We start from the raw sequence: 19,526 nt of genomic DNA, 5'->3' as shown, positions 1-19,526 counted from the left end.
AGTGGACAGGTTTAAGCCTTGTCTCAGTCCTCTATTTCCCTCTGGAAAATTTTCTTAGAATACAAATGTCTTTTGGCACCTGTGGGTTAAAAGGTGATACCCGCCACTCTAAGACAGCTTTTTCATTCCAAAACACAAACGTGTAGGCTCCACAAACAGGATAGGCAGACCCATATTATACTCCCCCAGTGAGTGTTATTTGTTCCTATCATGGTCACAAACTCCCAGAGGACACAGGGATCATTAAAATCACCATGTTCACTCTTCTACCAAATACTTGAATGTACAGGATTCCTTGCCTAAAATATAGAAAGGATACCCAACATTCCCTTTAGTACATCTGTCCCAGAAATTTGGGGGACTGACTTCCTGAGGAGCTTCTGGCTCCAGTGGTTGCAGGTACTCATAGCAACAATATTACATCTACCCACTTCTCCAAAATAGTTTATTCTCAAGGAAAATCAAAATAAAATTTTGATCTTCAAATCCCAGCCCACCCATTCTCCATCATGCTCATTTTCTTAGTCCTTAGTATAGATGTGGAATATCTTCACAGCTCACTTAGCCTTGGATCAAAGTGAACTTGCCTAGGTCCTGAAAAGCAATAGAAATCTAATCAATGATTTTTATCCTTGGTATATACTTTGTGAGAAGAATCAGTTATTAGTAATTTCTAGATCTTACTAGTGTCAGTGGTTGATATAATCCAGCTGTTGAAACTTGTGATATAGGATTTGAGGGGACTCCCTTGCCCCAGCTGCCCAAGTGAAGAAAAAAAAAGAGAACGAGAAAGTATATAATTTCCATGTAAATAAATAAGTGAAGAAACGCCCAGATGAGTTTGATTCCCTCCTTTGCATCTCTACTACCCATGCCCCTTTAACAGTGGGGTCAGTTGCCAGAGCATGGCCTTCTGGGACTGAATTCAAGATGTGAAGTCGCAGGATGTAGCTGTTACTGCTTGAGGGACAGAAGCTTGAAGCTGTCATCCAGGATGGACCTCCTGTTGCGTCGTAGCTTTCTTTGCCGATGCTGATACCAGACCACACCACCAAGAGCCAGAGCAATGAGCAGGAGAATGGCACTCATAGAAATTAAAACAGAAGCCAACATATCAATATTCTTTATGGGAATATGCATGCCCAGCATCCTGACATTGCCTTCTCCAATGTCTCTGAGGATTGTTGCTGAAATGGAATAAGAGAAAAATGGGAAACCTGAGCTGAAGAGTATTATAATGGGATGCCATTTGCAACCAACTCCTGGGAAAGAAGAAGTAACTCCATCAAAACTGAACAGAGGAACTGCTCCTATCCCTAAAAAGACCAGCTGATAAAGATGGATTTATAGGTTACAGAGAATTAGTCTGGCAGGATGTCATAGCTGAGAAAGCCCTTAGGAATCACTGAGGTCTGGATACACAACCTCCCCCCCGCCCGCAAGGAAAGAACTAAAACAGAGTAGAAAGAACCTTGATGTATTTCTTCAATTATATAAAAGCTTGTAATGTAAAAATAATAATAGTAAAAGGAATTGGATTTGACATGCGTGTTTCCAGGGGATAGAATCAGGAGTAATGAGTAGTCTCCAGAGAGGCAGTTTGATTCAATCATCTAGCTTATCAATGCTCAATTTGACTATTAGACCATAACAACTGCTTCTCATTGTGCTGGTCTCACTTCTTTGGGTCATGATAAAAACACTGATGTCACATTGATCTTCCTAGGTGAAATGATCCGATTGTCTTAGTTCCTGGCATACAGACTTTTGCTGATTTCCAATTAACCTACAAAGTAAAGCTCAGAAACAATGTAGACATTCCAACTCTCACAGTCAGGCTCTAACTTACCTTTTTAGTTTTCTTTTCTAACTAGCCACAGGAACTCATTCTTTGTTTCCCAGAATAAGTGACTCTCTTTCCAAGACTTTCTGAACACCCTTTCACCCTCTTCATCTTTTTGTCCCCATCTTAAATGTTATGCAGTTCTCTGCAAACCTTTCTTCAATTTAGCTGGTCAATTATTGGTCCTTTCTTCTGTGTTCTCAAAGTATTTCTAGTTTGTATTGCCATGATTTACCTGCCTGGGCCAAGTGACCCCCTCACTTCTGGACTTGTCTCTTGTTTTATAAATGGTGAAAGGCCATAGTTATCTAAGAGTTTTATTGTGAGATTTAAGTGAATATATTTATAGGACATTTAGCATAGCACCTGGAAGATACCAAATGTGCAATAACTGATAGCTGTTTATTTTTGCCCCCTTTTACAATGTACACCAGCAGTGTATTGTTTTTGTGTCTCATTACATTTCTAGACACAAATCTCCTGGAGAGTAATGAGTGTGTCTTACTTGTTTTGGTGTCCCTGGAACTCAGCACATGTTTGATAAATATATAAATGGATGAGTGAACATCTTAAAGAACTGAGAAAAGATGAAATATAATGAGTTCAAATGGAAGCTGGAAAAACAGCCTAGCTCTGAGTCTGCATTCTTCCAGTTACTCTTCTTGTGACCTTGGACAAATTACCTTCCATCTCTGTTTCTCATGTAGAAAATTACTGGGTTTTATTAGACCAACAGTTTTTGAAATTTGTTTTATCCCATTGCAGAACCTTTCTAACAAGTAAAAGTTTATGAGTATGTATGTACACAGAGATATGTATTATGTATATCCAAATATACACACAAAATATGCATATACACACCAAAATATGTGTGTATATATACAAATACACTCATATGTATGTTCAGCATTCCACTTTTTCAGGTTTAATTTACTTTTTCCCAATCCCTCCAAAACATACCCTAGTCCTCTGGTTGACAATTTATAGGATACTTTGGGAGATTATTAGTACTTTTGCAAACGTAACTGAAAAAATCTCCAGACTAAAATGATGATCTCTAACATCTCTTCTAGCTCTCATAATTTTCTGTGTCTTTCTCAGTCCAGGTACAAATGGTATGAGGGAGAGTGAAAGCACTGTTTGGACCTAGTTTAGGTAGGACAAGAATTTTTACTTTTTTGAACAGTAGAAATGATTGGCTCCAAAGTGTCAATTATTTGGTATTCTATAGATGCAAGAATAAAAATATCTGATGCATACTGGTATGTGTACTAGTTTCATACTGTCTCTGTAATTTATGTCTGTTTATAGCTCCTTCATGTCCAACCCAGTGAAACACTTAATTTTCTTCCCCTTCACACATTACATGGGAAACTAAGATAGCAAACCTTTAACTGGACATGAGGCTGGTTTTAGGGGCCAGAGACAATAAACCTGCTTAGGGAAGCTGAACTTTGAGTTCTTAGCCTGTAAGATTTCTTTTAGAAATCTCAGAATGCTTCTTGCTAGTACTGTAGTCCACCTTTTGGTTAGTAAATCTCATCTTCTAGAGGTACTATCTCTCCCCTCAAGTACATACTACATATAACTACCCAGTTTATGCATTATTCTTCTTACCTTTTCCAATCTCTTTGGTGGTGGTGGTGATAGTGCTTACATGTTCTGGAAAAAAAAATAAGCTAATTAGTTTGTTATTCTTCCTACCAATCCACAGATTTGCTGTGGGCATTGGCATTGGTTAGAATAATTTTCTGAGGTATCCTAAGAAAAATGAAGGTACCTGGAATTAACTACCTTATGGTCAAAGTCAACATTGGTATATGGATTTGATTTTGAGTAGTGACAAAAATATAAGCAAAAACATAGGCTTACAAGTCCGTAAGTCATCCCTCTGCCATTATGTAAATATTTCGTGATACTTCCTATCCACATTCTTATTTCTTTGTCATCCATTCCCACCCTCCATTCAGGAAAGCTCCTTGGCAAAACTACATCCCTACATATTAAACCTCTTCTCAGAACACTTCTTCCTCTTCTGTTCTGGCTTTAATGAGGCTGAGCACTTCTCTGAGGACTATGTTTCTTTTATATCCTCTCAATACTGCTTTGAGATCATTGTTCCTCCCTTTTTTAGTAAATATATATGTCTCTTTTGAGGCTTATGTTATTTGGCTAGAAAACCCAGAACCATTTTTTGTCACTGTTACCTAGTAGTTCTTTTCATTCATGGAAGTCTTTGGTACCTGGCTCAGTCTTCCTCTTCCTCAATTCCCACCATTCACCACTTAAGCTTCATAGTTTCAGGATCTTTTAACTCCCAATAACTTTTGTATCTATTCTTATTCTATCAAAGACTACCATGGCAACATGGTAGTTGGACTTATTATTCAGAACTGTTCCATCTCAGAAATATAAAATCTAGTAACAGCCTCCTATTCCTTCAATGCTTTACTGCTATTTATTCCATTTAACCAGTTATACTCACGTCTTAAAGATGTCTAGCTCCTGGATCCTTCTATTTTTTCCCAAACTATTAGCTTCATTTTGTCTTTTTTCCCCCATTCCTGGTCTGGCTAGACTCTGTGGTCTATCACTTCAACTACTAACTTACCAAGAATGTTAGAATCATCTACCAAAACCACAGCAACTGTGCTTTCCCTGTGTTTTCTGATTTACTGAATATTGGTGGAGAAAAATCATGTAATTGTAAGTATCAGTATTCTTTGTGTCCAACTTTAAGCCCTCAATGCTGCCTGCCAATAATTAATTTATTTTTCATCACTCAGAGTAAACTTTGTTTTCCTATCTCCCAGAATGGTTATTTCAAACCTTAGCCCACTATCTTCAAGTTCCTAATCCTACCAACTATCCTTCACTTTCAGCAGATGACTCTGTCTCCTCTCTTACAAAGGAAGCAGAGACCATAAAACTGAAATATTCTTTCTGACAAGTGCCTCGCCCTAATTTAAATATTGATCATTTTCTTTTCTGTCTTTTCTCCCCTTTGAATAAACAAACAAATGTAAAACTTACTCCAGTCTAACTTTTTCATTTTAGCTCCAGCTTTCACTCCCTGTTTCCTCATCAGGAACTTTGTTTCAATAATTAGTCCTTTCTTCCCTATCCATTTTCAACTATTCCCTCTGGTTGGCCAGTTAGTACATATGTAGTTGGAGCAATATTGAATTAGACTATTGTGAGGTATAAACAAACAAAAACACAAATAGCTGAGCTTTATGGGTTGGCTCATTGTCAGAGATATGAGCTGTCCTTTTCCATGAAGATTCTCTGATGATATGTATTGTGAGTCTATTATCTATTAAATCATCTAGATTTTGGATGGCTCGTTATTATACATAGATAAAAACCTGTTGTCCTGAATCTATAGCATCTCGACAACACATCAATTAATCACTTGACTTTGGTTTTAAGGACTGACAAAACACAACAAAGAATTCTGTGAACCTGTCTGTGTAGTAAGGAATAGTACTAGAGTAATAAGTTGAAGCCACATTTTAGCACTATGGGTTACTAGAGAACAAAATTTTTCTAAGATACAGGGTATCATAATGGACAATTTCTCCTTCTCTGAGGGTAAATAGCAGAGTTGTATTCTCTACACTGGTTTGATAAGCTTGTTTGAATGCCCAAAGACATTTTCAAACTTTCTATTTCTGCTCATAGAGTTCCAATGACTAGAAATCCTAGACTCAGGTCAAGAGGCTCTTAAACAATTAATGACCCAAAGACACAAAGTCCATGGCAGCCTAACCTTCTATGTTCTTGGTGAACAAAATTGGTTGGTAAATAAATTACTCCAGCCATTCACTCTCCATATAAAAATATAAGGCAAAAATGTTTTTTCACCCTTGGTAGCAACTCTTTCTGGGATGAGATGTAATTGAAGGCCAGTATATCCACGTAGCATTAGACCAAGTTGTTCTAAGACAGAAAGAACCTTTTTATAAGCCCCACAAAACAAATCAATTAAGAGATGACTAATAGAATTATATTTATTCTTTTTTTAAAGAAAGGACTCATTTGTCAGATTTCTTGAAACAGTATTTCTAATGAATCTTACAATAACAAATTTATAGTCAAATGAAATATATTTCAAAGGGAGCATATCTATGCTAATAATCAATGCATAGACCCTAGTGATGGGTCTACCCATGTAGACCCATCAGGTTGGGTTAACCCATGTAAAATCAATAGGTGTCAAAATAATTAGGAGGAGGCAGGAGCAAGGGAGCAATGGAAAACGAGAAATGTTAGTTGGGAGAACACCTGGGTGAGGTATCCTCTGTCTTATATCCTGGTTCTTCTGGGATCTGAAAGAAAGGTGCAATTGGTTTCTGGGGATTAATTGTAGGCTACATAAAGTGCTTGAAGTTATCCAGTCTTGGGAGGTTAGACCTTACCTTTTTCGGACAAGACAGTAAAGAGGGTTTCCATGCCAGCATGGACATGATCAGAAACATGGCAGTGCATCAGCCATGTCCCGGGGTTGCTGGCTACCATCTCCACAACCTCAAAGGTCCCTGGGAACAGATCCACCACATCTGCCCGGTAGCTCTCTCCATTCTGCCAAAAGATTGGGGGTGAAAGAGAAGAAATGAAGGGTAAAGAGATAATCTCAGGGTTTATAGAAGCTAAAAAGCTTAAATATCACAATCAGGGACATCACAATCAGGGACATGGGACTCCAAGATTCATAGATTCATAGATTACATTACTGCTCTCTAGAGCAGCTTAAAGAGCTGACTTTATTCACCATCCCTATAAACCCATCCACACAAACTGGATCAACAAAAGAGACCCTCTTCCTACTTTTCCTTAAAGTGTTTCAAAGTAAAAACATTCCAGTTTCCTCTGGGAGCTAAAATTAGTATCTCATACTTTTCAGCAGGCTGAAATCTGGGGAATTTGGCTTAAGCCTTGACTCCTAGGAAGGAATCAAATATTTCCTTTAGAAATTGAACTCAATTTAGATTCCCCTCCATGCTATTACCTTTATCATACTTCTATATCTTTAATTCTATATCAGTGCCTTCAACTCTGTCCTCTTCCCCTAAAACTAAATCTTTTTCAAAACCTACATGTTGTTCCATGTAGCTCCTGAATTGAAGTTCTTCTTATAATGGATTAAGAAATTTCATAGATTCTGAGACATCACTCTGAACTTTCTTGCCCTTAGGAGCATTGTTCACTATCTCTTCAGTCCTTGTCTGAGATCCAATTACATAAAGATTTCTTCAACCTACTTATACCATAAATGAGCTACTCATTTTTTTCTATACTAGAAGGGAAAGTTAAGGACTAGAGGGAAATAACTGACCCTGGAATACACGACCAAACTAGAATTCCCAGCACAATTCTCCATGTACAAGACCTTTCTTCTTTTAACTAATATCTTGTTCCTTAAGAAGCTGTTACCATCTTCCTTAATGATATTCAAAGCATTCCTCTAATCACCCTTGAGGTACTCAGCCATTTTCTAGCTCACCCGATATAGGAAGCTCTCTGCATGGAAGTGGACAGTGTGTAGGTCAATATCTTGGCCCATGGCCAGCATATACCAGGCCACTCGTTCTCCTTGGTACATGGTGAGCCCCCTGAGGTTGCTGTAGAGCTTTCCATTAATGGCTGTAAAAAAAAAAAAGTCTTATATCTCTCATTTTTACACCCCATTTCCACTAGGAAGTCCCTAATCATGCCTGATGATAGCAATAACTTCTTAACTTTTCTAATCTCTATTCCATTTGTCTCCCTAGAGTCTATCTTACACATTGGGGTTATCAGAGTGGTCTTTCTAAATAACTAATCTGACCAGGTCTTTCTACTGCTTAAAACACTATAATAGTTCCCTCCTGCTTAAAAGATCAAGACCATGGCTCCTTACTTCAGCCAATAAGGTCTTTGCAAATATAATCCCAAGCCACTTTCCCATACTCATCTTCCATTATCTAACACATTTATTCAAATTAAAGTGTTTTATTCACCATCCTCCATATGTCCCCATATGCATGTTCTTTGTGTCCTTCCTCATGCTTCTGATCTTTCCCCCTAGAAATACTGCCTTCTTTCATTCATCCTTTCAAAGCCCAGTCACCTTATACAAGAATACTTCCTTCATCTTTTTAGTACCTTTCATTCCCTGCATCACCTACTACAGAACCCCTCCAATATTGTTTGCGCTACTATTTGGAACTCATCAGAAACTCCTTTCTACACTTACTTATCTTTCAACTTGTGGAAGCTCATATCCCCAACTAGACTATTGATTCATAGTAAGCAAAAAGTGAATGTATGTACTATACTAATATAGTTTCCTTATATTCTTCATAGCACCCAGCAGACATCTTAGCCTATAATACATCCTAACTAAAAAAGGATTTGTCATGTTCTTGGAATTAATAATGATATTAATGCATTATCTGTTTCTTCCTGGGCCACATCCGATGCTCTAAAGACAATGAATTACCCATAGACATGTTAATTCACATTATCAGGACTATGTCCAGGACACATTCTTATTCCCCTCATGTTTTCATGGAGGGAAAGTAATTTTTATTCTACACTCCAAGAGGGGAAATAGTTAAAGGAACATTTGTAGCCTGTCTCTGTGTTTACCCCAACCAAATTATGAATTTGATAAAAAGGAACTAAAATTGTTCAACTCCACCCCCTCCAAATATTTTGTCTCTTAAATCAGTCTGACCACATAAAAGAATACAAATGAATTTACTACTCCATTATAGAGAAGATTCTACCCCTGCAAAGGGGAGGGCAGGTGTTATTTATGTCAATGTCAGGATAGAAAATCTATCCACTGCAGGGGCAGTATTAGCAAGTCCATTTAGTTTCAGAAATAATTCAGTTTTCTAATTAACCTTCTTAGTAACCTCATATTTGATTTCAGAATATCTATCTTTTAAAAAAATTAATTGCTCTAGGAATTTGGAAGAGAAGGGAAGGATATATTATTTATTTTCCCTCAGACCCCAATATTGTCTTTCTGTCTCCAGTACCAGCATTCAGAAAGTGTTAAACAAATACCTGATAAGTAAGTAGATGGACTGATACCTGAAGAGTTTGGATGAATGAACACATAAACAGATAAAAATTGGCATTAGCCAAATAAATGGTTATGTGTAAGGTCTAATTGTGCTCTAATTCCCTTTTACTCCTGAGAAACTTATTTCTCTGAATTGACAGGAGCTAAAAAGTTCACATTGTCATTTGTGAATCTTCTATTCCGATGTGAATCACTTACAACTCCATCAAGGGGAAATAGCTAAAATCTATGTGACAATGAGATACTAATTTTGAGTTCCTTTGGAGTCACTATCAAAGCTGCACCTTATTCTCAGTTGAGGTCAAAGAAATATTGCACTAGAAAGGATGGTGAGAAATCACTTTATACATTTCAATATATTTAAGTTCTCACTCTTATTTGAGATTTTCTCTTGTTTGTGAAATGATACACAGATTTCTGAAACAAAGGAAGGCATGGATGTAAAATTTCCTTCCCAAACCCATCCATGCAACAAAAAGCTCTTCATTGTATGTAGTATAAATCCAGCATTCTATTCTATGAGGCTGTCTCCTCCAATGCTTCCATTTGTAAATTGAAACTTTGTTTTTAATATCAACTAAAAGACAAGTTGTCCTTCATCTATCTATATTGCAATCTATTGAGAAAGTAGATCCCAGATCCAGAGTGGTAAAGAAATACCATGATATTGAGAGATTAAACTCAGGATTTTAAAGCAAAGGAGTCATTAGCAGCCAACTCACAAGGTACATTGAAGGTCATAAATGTCCATCTTCCTTTTCTAGTGTGTTAAGATATGCTAGTATCACCACAATAACTTTACAGAGTTAGCCTCTTACTTTATGGGCAATCTGATCCAATGTGGACTACTTATCTGATTTTTGTATATAAATGCACAATAATAGGAGACACTTCTTTTAATTTGTCACTTATCACCTTACTACCTTCCTTCCATCCTTTCAAGAATTATGCTGCCTTAGGTAGTGATAGGCCTATCATATACCCCCATGCAACCTATGGGGAGTTCTTTGGAAGAGGGATAGGTTCTTTTCTACAGACCATGCATTTTATTGCTCTCCAGAAAAGTATCATCCTGTAGGTTAACATGGTCTGGCTCCTGGGGCCCATGGGTTGCTACATTCTCTTCCAGATACCAAGACTGGTTCTCATCAAAGATTAAGAATAACAAAGCAAATTCTCGGTCCATGTCATTCCGTCCTCCATAGGGCTCCAGGGTGCCCTTTCGGCAGATGGTCAAGGGTCCAACCAAGCCACTATACATGTCCTGAAAATGGGAGAAAGGAGGATATAGTAAACAACATGGAGTTACTCCTGAGTAGCAGTGCTTTATAGGGTGCCAGGCTGGCATCCAAGTCTACTGTGCTCAGTAATTTTTCATAACGTCTTACATTTTTAAGGATCTCCACTATATAAAGTACATGCAATTCCATTGTGGTGCCTTCCCCAGGTACCCTTTTATCATCTCCTCCAAGGAGAAGTAATCACTCTCTCATAGATCTCCCATAGCACTTTCTATTATATAGCTCTCTCTCTCTCTCTCTCTCTATATATATATATATATATATATATATATATATATATATATATACATACTCTTTGAATATATATTATCTTTATCATCTAAAACACCAGGTAAAATGTCTAAAATATAGTAGTCTTTCAATAAATGATTGCTGACAACTGGCTGTGAAGAGTTGGCTAGGTAAATAAATTCATTTTTCAGATGAGTAAACAGGGAGATAATGACTCATCTAAAGTCACTACAAAGGCAAAAGTGAACCAAATTTGGGGCTAAAACTTCAATCTCTTGACAACCAATCTTAGACTTTTTAAATGAGAGTGTACTGACTTACAAGATCCAAGAAAAAGAAACTAAGAGGAAACCTTTAAGACAAATATGTGGTGTTACCTATTCCCTTCATCCCTCCCTCTATTAAAATAAGCCCCATATTTGAGAAATTTTCCCCAAACTCTGGGATCCAGTATTTCAGGACTGGGCTCTGCCATTTATGAGACTCACCTCCAGGAAACCAATATTGTCTTTACCTTGATGGGATCCACTGCAGAATAATAGATCCAGGAAACACAAGCAGAATCATTGGGCCCTGGGCCAGATCTTTCTGGGATGTTCCATTGGTATGTGAGAACCTCACCTAGGAAGGGTAATAGGGATCTCCAGTTGGGCCACATCAAATTTTTTCCCAACTTTCAGGCCCCCCAAGGGCCTATGGTGGGTAAGCCTCAGGATCTTAAAGATCTTTTTCCATTATTTTCATGCCAAGTCTCCATTTTATTTTGTGACTTTGCTTTTCTTCCTCCTGAGACACTCTCAGCCTCTCTTCTACCATCCATATCTGTAAAAAGCCCAGATCCAATCCTTTGGTAAAGCGGTTCTAAACCTCTTCTCTCTGCTTATAATGTCCTGCCTCCTTTCTTTTTTCTGGCTCTGTTTCATTATCTTTTTCCTCTTGCTGCCTCCTACATTCAGCTGTTTCCCCAAGGCTCTGTGTTTAGTCCCCTACTTATCTTTTCATACTCTCCCCATGGAAATTTTTAATTACCTTCTGGTGTTACGATTTATACATTGATGACTCTTAAATACTTAAGCAGACCTCCCTTGCCATTAAGCTCCAATCTGAAATTTTTAATTAGATACTGGGCATCTTTTGAAGATTGTTCTGACAACATATCAAAAACTGAATTTTTTCTGAATTCACCTCCCTCCTTTGAAAAAAGAACCTGTTTACTTAATCTGTGCTCCCAGTATCTAGTAATGACATCAATACCTTCCTACTTATCCAGACTCAAAACTTTAGTCTTCTTTGTCTTCCCAGGTTTGCACACTCCAAATGCAACTAAATAATAAATTCCACTGATTATATCTCTACAATATATTGTATTGCCATGCTCTCCTCTTTCCAATTCCCAATAATACTACTCTAGTATATACCCTTATTTTCTCAAAGGGACTATTACAAAACCTCCTAACATGTTTCTCTGCCTCCAAATTTTGTCCTTTCCTAATTGTCTTCTAACTGATGCCATATTAATTTTTATAACAGTTTTAAGATATACTTTTCATACCACGCAGCTTACACATTAAAAGTGTATAATTCAATGAGTTTTAGTATATTCACAGGATTTTTTAAATCACCACAATCAATTTTTGAAAGATCATTGCCACTAAAAAATAAAATCTCTTCACTCTTTAGCCATCATTCTCTAATCACCCACTCACCCAATCTTTGGACAACCCTAATCTACTTTATGTCTCTATAGATTCACCCATTTTTAGTATTTTATACAAATTCAATTATAGGATGTCAGCAAGTTGGTAGACTAAGGAGGTCTCAATGCTCATTTGCTCCCACAATAACAACAAAAATAAGGAATAAACAACTATATGCCCACAAAATAGCTCTAAGAGAGCTTCAGAATATAATGAAGAAATTTTAGCAATCCAACAGGGCAAAAACCTGAACATGGCCGTATTTAAAAAGTGTAGGAAGTATCTTACCTATATCATCCCAGTCTGGCACAGATGGCACCAAGGGGGAACACCCATGGTGGAAAAGAAAAGGTGGACCCCAACAGCCCTCACCACCAGGGAGTCTTTCTTGGCACTGACCCCAGCCAACTGAGTTACCTGGAGTCCATGCCATTCTGCCATTTCTACAAGAAAGAATCATTACCACTCTACCCCAACCCAAGAGGTTGTAGCTTATCTGTCCCACCAGAGGAGCTGCAATCATCTTGTCTCCCAAGAAGGAGCCTCCATTGCCCTACCCTTAAGGAGCCACTGCCAATCTTCCTTACTCACAAGGAGTCACAGGCTATTTGCTTCCAATTCCACAAGGAGTAATTGTTGCTGTGTTTCCTCAGAGAAGGAGCTGCTACTGCTATACTCCCCTAGGAGACACCAGCATTGCATACCTCCAAGAAGAAGCTGCTACCACTCTAGGACTCACACCCAGAAAAAAAAATGCTGCTCTTCTGGTTTACCCATCGGAGGAAGAACCATCAGTTTTACATTTTCCGGGAGACGGAGCTGTTGTTTCTGTCTTACCCTAGAAGGAGCTTCTAGTGCTCCACAAACCCCACCAAGAAGAAACTGCTTTAACTCCCCACCTTAAGAGCCATAGGCACTGTTCTCCCAGAAGGAGCTACTAAAATCCTCAAAACACCTAAGAAGGATCCACTTATGACCTGTCTCCCCACAATGAGATACTATCTCTGTGTTCTCCCAAAGTAGGAGCCACTACTGCACTGATCCTCTACAAAAGGAGCTGCTATTTCTGAGCCCCCCAAAGTAGCCAGCTCTGCTACGGCTACCTTACTCAGAAAGAACCATTGCTGCTTCACTCCATCTAGAAGTAGTTGCCACTTTTCACTTTCTTAATGGTGTACTGTGAAGCACAATTTTTTTTTCCAATTTTGAGGAAGTCCAATTTATTTATTATTTAGTCACTTGTGCTTTTAGTGTTGTATCTAAGAAACCATTTTCTAATTCAAGGTCACAAATTTTCATGTTTTCTTTTAAAATTTTTGTAGCTTTGGCTCTTACATTTAGATGTTTGATCCATTTTGAGTTAGTGTTTTTACATGGTGAGAGGTTGGGGGTCCAACTCCATTGTTTACCATGTAGATATCTATGTCTCAGCACCATTTTTTGAAAAGACTATTATTTCTCCATTAAAAAGTCTTGGAACCCTTGTTAAAAATTGACCATAAATAATAGTGAAAGGGAATACAGGGGAAAGGAGGAAAAATAAGTGGGAAATATCAGAAAGGGAGACAGAACATGGAAGACTCCTAACTCTGGGAAATGAACTAGGGGTGGTGGAGGGGAGGTGGGCGGGTGGTGGGGGTGACTGGGTAGCGAGCACTGAGGTGGGCACTTGATGGGATGAGCACTGGGTGTTATTCTGTATGTTGGCAAATTTAACACCAATAAAAATAAATTTATTATTTAAAAAAATAGCCAAACTGTGGAAGGAGCCTCGGTGTCCAACGAAAGATGAATGGATAAAGAAGATGTGGTTTATGTATACAATGGAATATTACTCAGCCATTAGAAATGACAAATACCCACCATTTGCTTCAACATGGATGGAACTGGAGGGTATTATGCTGAGTGAAATAAGTCAATCGGAGAAGGACAAACATTATATGTTCTCATTCATTTGGGGAATATAAATAATCGTGAAAGGGAATATAAGGGAAGGGAGAAGAAGTGTGTGGGAAATATCAGAAAGGGATACAGAACATAAAGACTCCTAACTCTGGGAAACAAACTAGGGGTGGTGGAAAGGGAGGAGGCAGGGGGTGGGGGTGAATGGGTGACAGGCACTGAGGGGGGCACTTGATGGGATGAGCACTGGGTGTTATTCTGTATGTTGGCAAATTGAACATCAATAAAAAATAAATTTATTACAAAAAATATATAAATAAAAAGTGAAAAAAAATTGACCATAAATACAAGGGCCTATTTCTGTACTCTCAATTTTATTTCATTAATTTATGTATCTTTGTGCCATTACCACACAGTCTTGATTATTGTAGCTTAAAATTAAGTTTTGAAATTGGTACGTGTAAGTTCTCCAACCTTGTTACTCTTTTCGAAGGTTGTTTTGCTGTATGATATCAATCTTTCCCAAACCTCTCTTTGTTCATGTAATTATTCTGTTCAAAATTTTAATGGGTCCCTTAAACCTAAAGAATGAAGTACAAACACTTTATCCAAGCAGCCAGGCCCTTTCTAACTCAGCCCTGGCTTATCTTTTAGCCTTATTTCTTACCTTTCCTACTTCTACAAAACAGACACTGGCCAAACTTTACTAATTATTTACCTTTGAGCATATCCCATACTTTCACAGCTCTGTACTTTGATCGTGTTATTCTCTTTACCTAAATCATCCTCCAATCTCTCCATTGGGTTTTAGACTACTTCATTCAACTGTCTACCTGACACTTAAATTTGTCTAATTTTCATCTCAAACTCATAAAAAAGTATATCTTTGACTTGTCTCTCAAATGTCCTCCTCTTATCTCAGTGAATAATGAAACCAGTTGTTGAAGCCAGAAGTCAGGATCTATCTTTTATTATTTTCTTCCATATCCATCATCAAGTTCTGAAAGATCTACCTAAGAAATATATCCCTTATCCATCCATTTCTATTTGTCTCCATTGCTACTATCCTAATCTAGACCAATATCTTCAATCACCTAAATAATCATAGTAGATATCTAAATGGTTCCTCTCATAACAGATGCTCCACATAAAAACAAATGTAATCTTTTAAAATATAAAGTGGACAATGACACACCCTGTAAAAGCTTTCCATTATAATCAACAATGAAATAAAATCTCTTGATTACTATGGATTGTAATGCTTTATTTAATATTTTCGTTGATCTCTCCAAACTCATCTCCTACTTTTATCCATATTACTCAGTATTCTACAACTATACTTCCTCCTTCTTACTCCTCAAACATACTGAAATTATTCCTATATCAAGCTATTTTTACAAGTGGTTGAAGCCGTTCTGAACTTTTCTTAATATGTCTCATTTCCATGTATCATTCAAGTATTAGTCCAAACATCACTTCTTCAGAAGGGCCTTTTCTGACCATAGTAGCCAAGCTTTCACCTTTGTAACCAGAATACATAAAGAACACTCAAGTCAACAATATGAAAACAAAGAACCTGGGCAGCCTGGGGTATGATCCTGGAGACCCGGGATCGAGTCCCATATCGGGCTCCCTGCATGGAGCCTGCTTCTGCCTCTGCCTTCATCTCTGCCTCTTCTTTCTCTCTCTGTGTCTCTATGAATAAATAAGTAAAAAAATCTTTAAACAGAAAAAGAAGAGAACAAACAACCTAATTAAAAAATGGGAACGTTTTTGAAAAGAAACTTGACTCCTTTGAACTCTAAGGAGCAGGAAGGTGGTGGTGGAGTAGGAGAATCAGCCTATGAACACAATGAGATAACTATCAAATCAACATAAATAGCCCAGACAATGACCTGAAGTCTGACAGAATAGAATCCACAACTAAAAGGAGAGAAGAGGCCACATCAAAGAAGGTAGGAAGTGTGGAAACGTGGTTAAGATGAAAACTGGATCACCACTGCTGTGGAGGTGGGAGAAGGATAAGACAGAGAGGAGCACATAGGGAATTAAAAGAATATTGGGATCCCTGGGTGGCGCAGCAGTTTGGCGCCTGCCTTTGGCCCAGGGCACGATCCTGGAGACCCGGGATTGAATCCCACATCGGGCTCCCAGTGCATGGAGTCTGCTTCTCCCTCTGCCTATGTCTCTACCTCTCTCTCTCTCTCTCTGTGACTATCATAAATAAATAAAAATTTAAAAAAATGATATTTAAAAAATAAAAAAAATAAAAGGAGAGTATTTCCCCAAAGCCATTGACTTGGAAAATTAAAAGGGTTGAATTTATTCATTCATTCATTCATTCATTCATTCATGAGAGACATAGAGAGAGGCAGAGACACAGGCAGAAGGAGAAGCAGGCTCCCTGTGGGGAGCTGTGGAGGCCGAAAACAAATTGGAGCCACTCCACTATGAGTTTAACATTGGCATGAGCACAGCCATTTTAATTTCAGCAGCCATCTCAAGTCACTGTGGCCAGGTTCTGAACTCCAAGCTACTCCAGTTACAGGCAAAATCACAAAGGGAGCAAGAGCTTGTGAAACCTCTTTACTGGAAATTCTCACACCCCCTCCCTTACTTAAAAACCCCACCTTACCCCTAGACCAGCCCATAAAAAACCCAGTTGTAACCCACCTCAGGGTCCAAGTCCCTGCTCTGCTGTGATGGGTATACTTGGACCCAAGCTTGAGCTTGTTAATAAGCCCTTGTGTGCTTGCATCAGTGTCAGCTCCTTGGTGATTTCTCAGGTTTGCAATCTTGGACACAACATTTGGGGGCTTGTCTGGGATCCAAGAGACCCCCAGGGCCCCATCCGGAGGGTCCCACACATGGTGAGTGCCCTCAACTTTTTCCACCTTTTGTGCACATATTTTCTGAGAGCTCTATATTGTATTTTCACCTGTAGGGATTCCAATCTGTATTAGGTCAACATTGGCTTAGGCAGATGTGCTGGCAGGCCATCGACCGGGGGTCTTGAGGAAACGTCCCTTGCCCCCGCCAGGAGGACAGAGTCCTCATCTGTAAGGAGGACTGAAGACCTCATCTGTAAGGAGGGCTGACTGCCAGCCCTCTGGTTTACATTCTATTTTGTCTCTGCGGCCAACTGGAATGTTTGTGTTACTGTGTCTTTGTTAACTGTCATAACTGTCTGTGCCTTGGTGTGGACTGGGGACATAATGGGGCAGACACAAACCACCCCCGTCTCTTATGCTCTTCCACTCCTCGGACGTTAGGGAAAGAGCTCATAATCTGAGCATAGACATAAGGAGAGGGAAATTTCAGACTTACTGCATATCAGAATGGCCAACCTTTGACGCAGGATGGCCCCAAGAAGGAAATTTCTACCTACCTATTATCTTACAGGTTAAGGCCGTGATCTTCAGGGATAAACCGGAGGGCCACCCTGACCAGGTGCCCTACATCCTGGCTTGGCAGGACATGATGGAGAATCCCCCTTCTTGGCTAAAACTATTTTTACCCCCTAAATCAGGACCTACCAAGATTCTAGCCCTGTGAAAGGCCGAGAAGGAGACTGACTCTAAGACCAAAAAGCCCCTTTATCCGGTCTTGCAAGATTCCTCCCTGAAGGACCTGATTCTCCCACCACCCTACCCAATGCCCTCTCGCCCTTCCACCGCCCTCCCATCAGAGGCACTGGGGGCTGCAGAAAGGGGGCCACCCCTCCCTGACGAGGGAGTTCCTGTGTACAGCCAGCAGCAGGGACTCGCAGACGGACCCACTGGGAAGCCCCACCCCCTAATGCGGGGTGGCGGACTCCACCGCCCTTCCCCTCTGTGCCATGGGACCCCCCCAGTGAGACTGGAAGACAGCCATTGTTATATTGGCCATTGTCCACCAGTGATTTATATAATTGGAAAACCCAGAATGCAAAGTTCTCTGATAATTCAAAAGATCTAATCGGGCTTTTAGATCCTGTTCTCTTTACCCACCAGCCTACTTGGGATGACTGCCAACAGCTCTTGCAGATTATCTTCACCACCGAAGAGAGAGAACAAATTCAGTTGGAAGCTCGAAGTCTGTCCTGGGAGAGGACAGAGAGCCAACTCAAAACCCGGATCTCATAAATGCTGCCTTCCCCTTATTCCGCCCTACCTGGGACTACAACTTGACTGAAGGTAAGGAGAGACTCCGGGTCTACCACCAGACTCTAATGGCAGGTCTCAAGGCTGCCACATGCAAGCCTACAAATCTGGCCAAGGTATATGATGTAAGACAAGGTAAGAATGAGAGTTCAGCAGCTTTCTAAGAGAGAATCATAGAGGCTTTTAGGCAGTACATCCCTATGAACCCAGAAGCCCCAGAAACAAAGGCCACAATTATCATGGCTTTTGTTATCCAGGCCACACCAGACATCAAAAGAAAATTGCAAAGAGTAGAGAGACTAGGAGAAAAGAACTTGCAGGACTTAATAATAGTAGCAGAAAAAGTTTCTAATAATAGAGAAAGTCCTGAGGAGCAACAAACTAAACTAAGCAACTAGCAGACCTGAAACCTGGCCAAGATCCTGCTGGCCACAATCATGGATGACCCACAGGAAAAACAAAGGCACCTCAAGAAGCTAGCTTCAGGGACAGCTTGCCTTTAGCACCCAAGAGCCAAGACCTTTTCACCTTTGAATGGACGGACAATCACCTGGACAGCTCACCTGGACTCGACTGCCACAAGGATTCAAAAATTCAACAACCATCTTCGATGAGGCCTTACATGAAGACTTGGGTGAGTTCCGTTCTGAGCACCCTCATTTGACCTTATTGCAATATGTAGATGATATCCTGTTGGTGGTGGAGGACCAGGACACATGCCTATGAGGCACCAAGGACTTGCTCCAGAACATAGCAGCTCTAGGATACCAGGCCTTAGCTAAAAAAGCCCAGATCTGCAGAACAGAGGTGAGCTACCTAGGATACAAATTAAAGGATGGACAAAGATGGTTGATGGATGCACGGAAGGAAACCGTCCTGAGGATCCCAGAGCTGCAAACTGTTCACCAGGTATGTGAATTCCTGGGGTCAGCAGGGTTCTGTCAATTATGGATTCTGGGTTTTTCCAAGATGGCCAGACCCCTCTATGAGGCCACCAGGCATCAGCAAAATTTTGAATAGACAGAGGCCATGAACAAAGCCTTTAATGACCTTAAACAGGCATTGCTGTCTGCCCCGGCTCTCAGGTTGCCCAACCTAACCAAGCCCTTCTACCTGTATGTGGGCAGGAAAGATGGGGTGGAAAAAAGGGTCCTTGTCAGTACATAGGTCCTTGGAAGAGACCCATAGCCTATCTCTCCAAAAAGGTGGTCACAGTGGCTGTTGGATGGCCCCCATGCTTAAAAATTATTGCTGCGGTGGCCACTACATTCAAGGATGCAGACAAGCTGGCCATGGGGCATGTTACCACCCCACATGCTATTGAAGGGGTAC

At 39.7% G+C, this 19,526-nt stretch overlaps 1 protein-coding gene across 5 annotated transcripts in view; it reads right to left on the bottom strand.

Moving 5' to 3' along the window:
• Window positions 1-431: 431 nt before the first annotated feature.
• The window catches only part of HEPH (hephaestin), a 110,553-nt gene continuing 91,458 nt past the window's right edge, over window positions 432-19,526 (bottom strand). For 3 of the 5 annotated variants that reach the window (XM_035712355.2, XM_025466063.3, XM_035712354.2), the window contains exons 16-21: window positions 10,968-11,074; window positions 9,960-10,185; window positions 7,350-7,489; window positions 6,265-6,427; window positions 3,461-3,505; window positions 432-1,187 (exon numbers count right to left, since the gene is read on the bottom strand). In XM_035712355.2, the coding sequence (XP_035568248.1) occupies window positions 955-1,187; window positions 3,461-3,505; window positions 6,265-6,427; window positions 7,350-7,489; window positions 9,960-10,185; window positions 10,968-11,074 (914 nt within the window). In that variant the 3' untranslated portion in view covers window positions 432-954. The remainder of the gene's footprint in view (window positions 1,188-3,460; window positions 3,506-6,264; window positions 6,428-7,349; window positions 7,490-9,959; window positions 10,186-10,967; window positions 11,075-19,526) is intronic. The other 2 variants (XR_007409374.1, XM_035712357.2) reach the window with 2 other exon arrangements.

This window comes from Canis lupus, chromosome X (genome assembly GCF_003254725.2).
Source record: "Canis lupus dingo isolate Sandy chromosome X, ASM325472v2, whole genome shotgun sequence".
In the NCBI taxonomy this organism is placed as follows: Eukaryota; Metazoa; Chordata; class Mammalia; order Carnivora; family Canidae; genus Canis; species Canis lupus.
The sequence above is the reverse complement of the archived record's forward strand: the minus strand, read 5'-3'. Positions and strand labels throughout refer to the sequence as shown.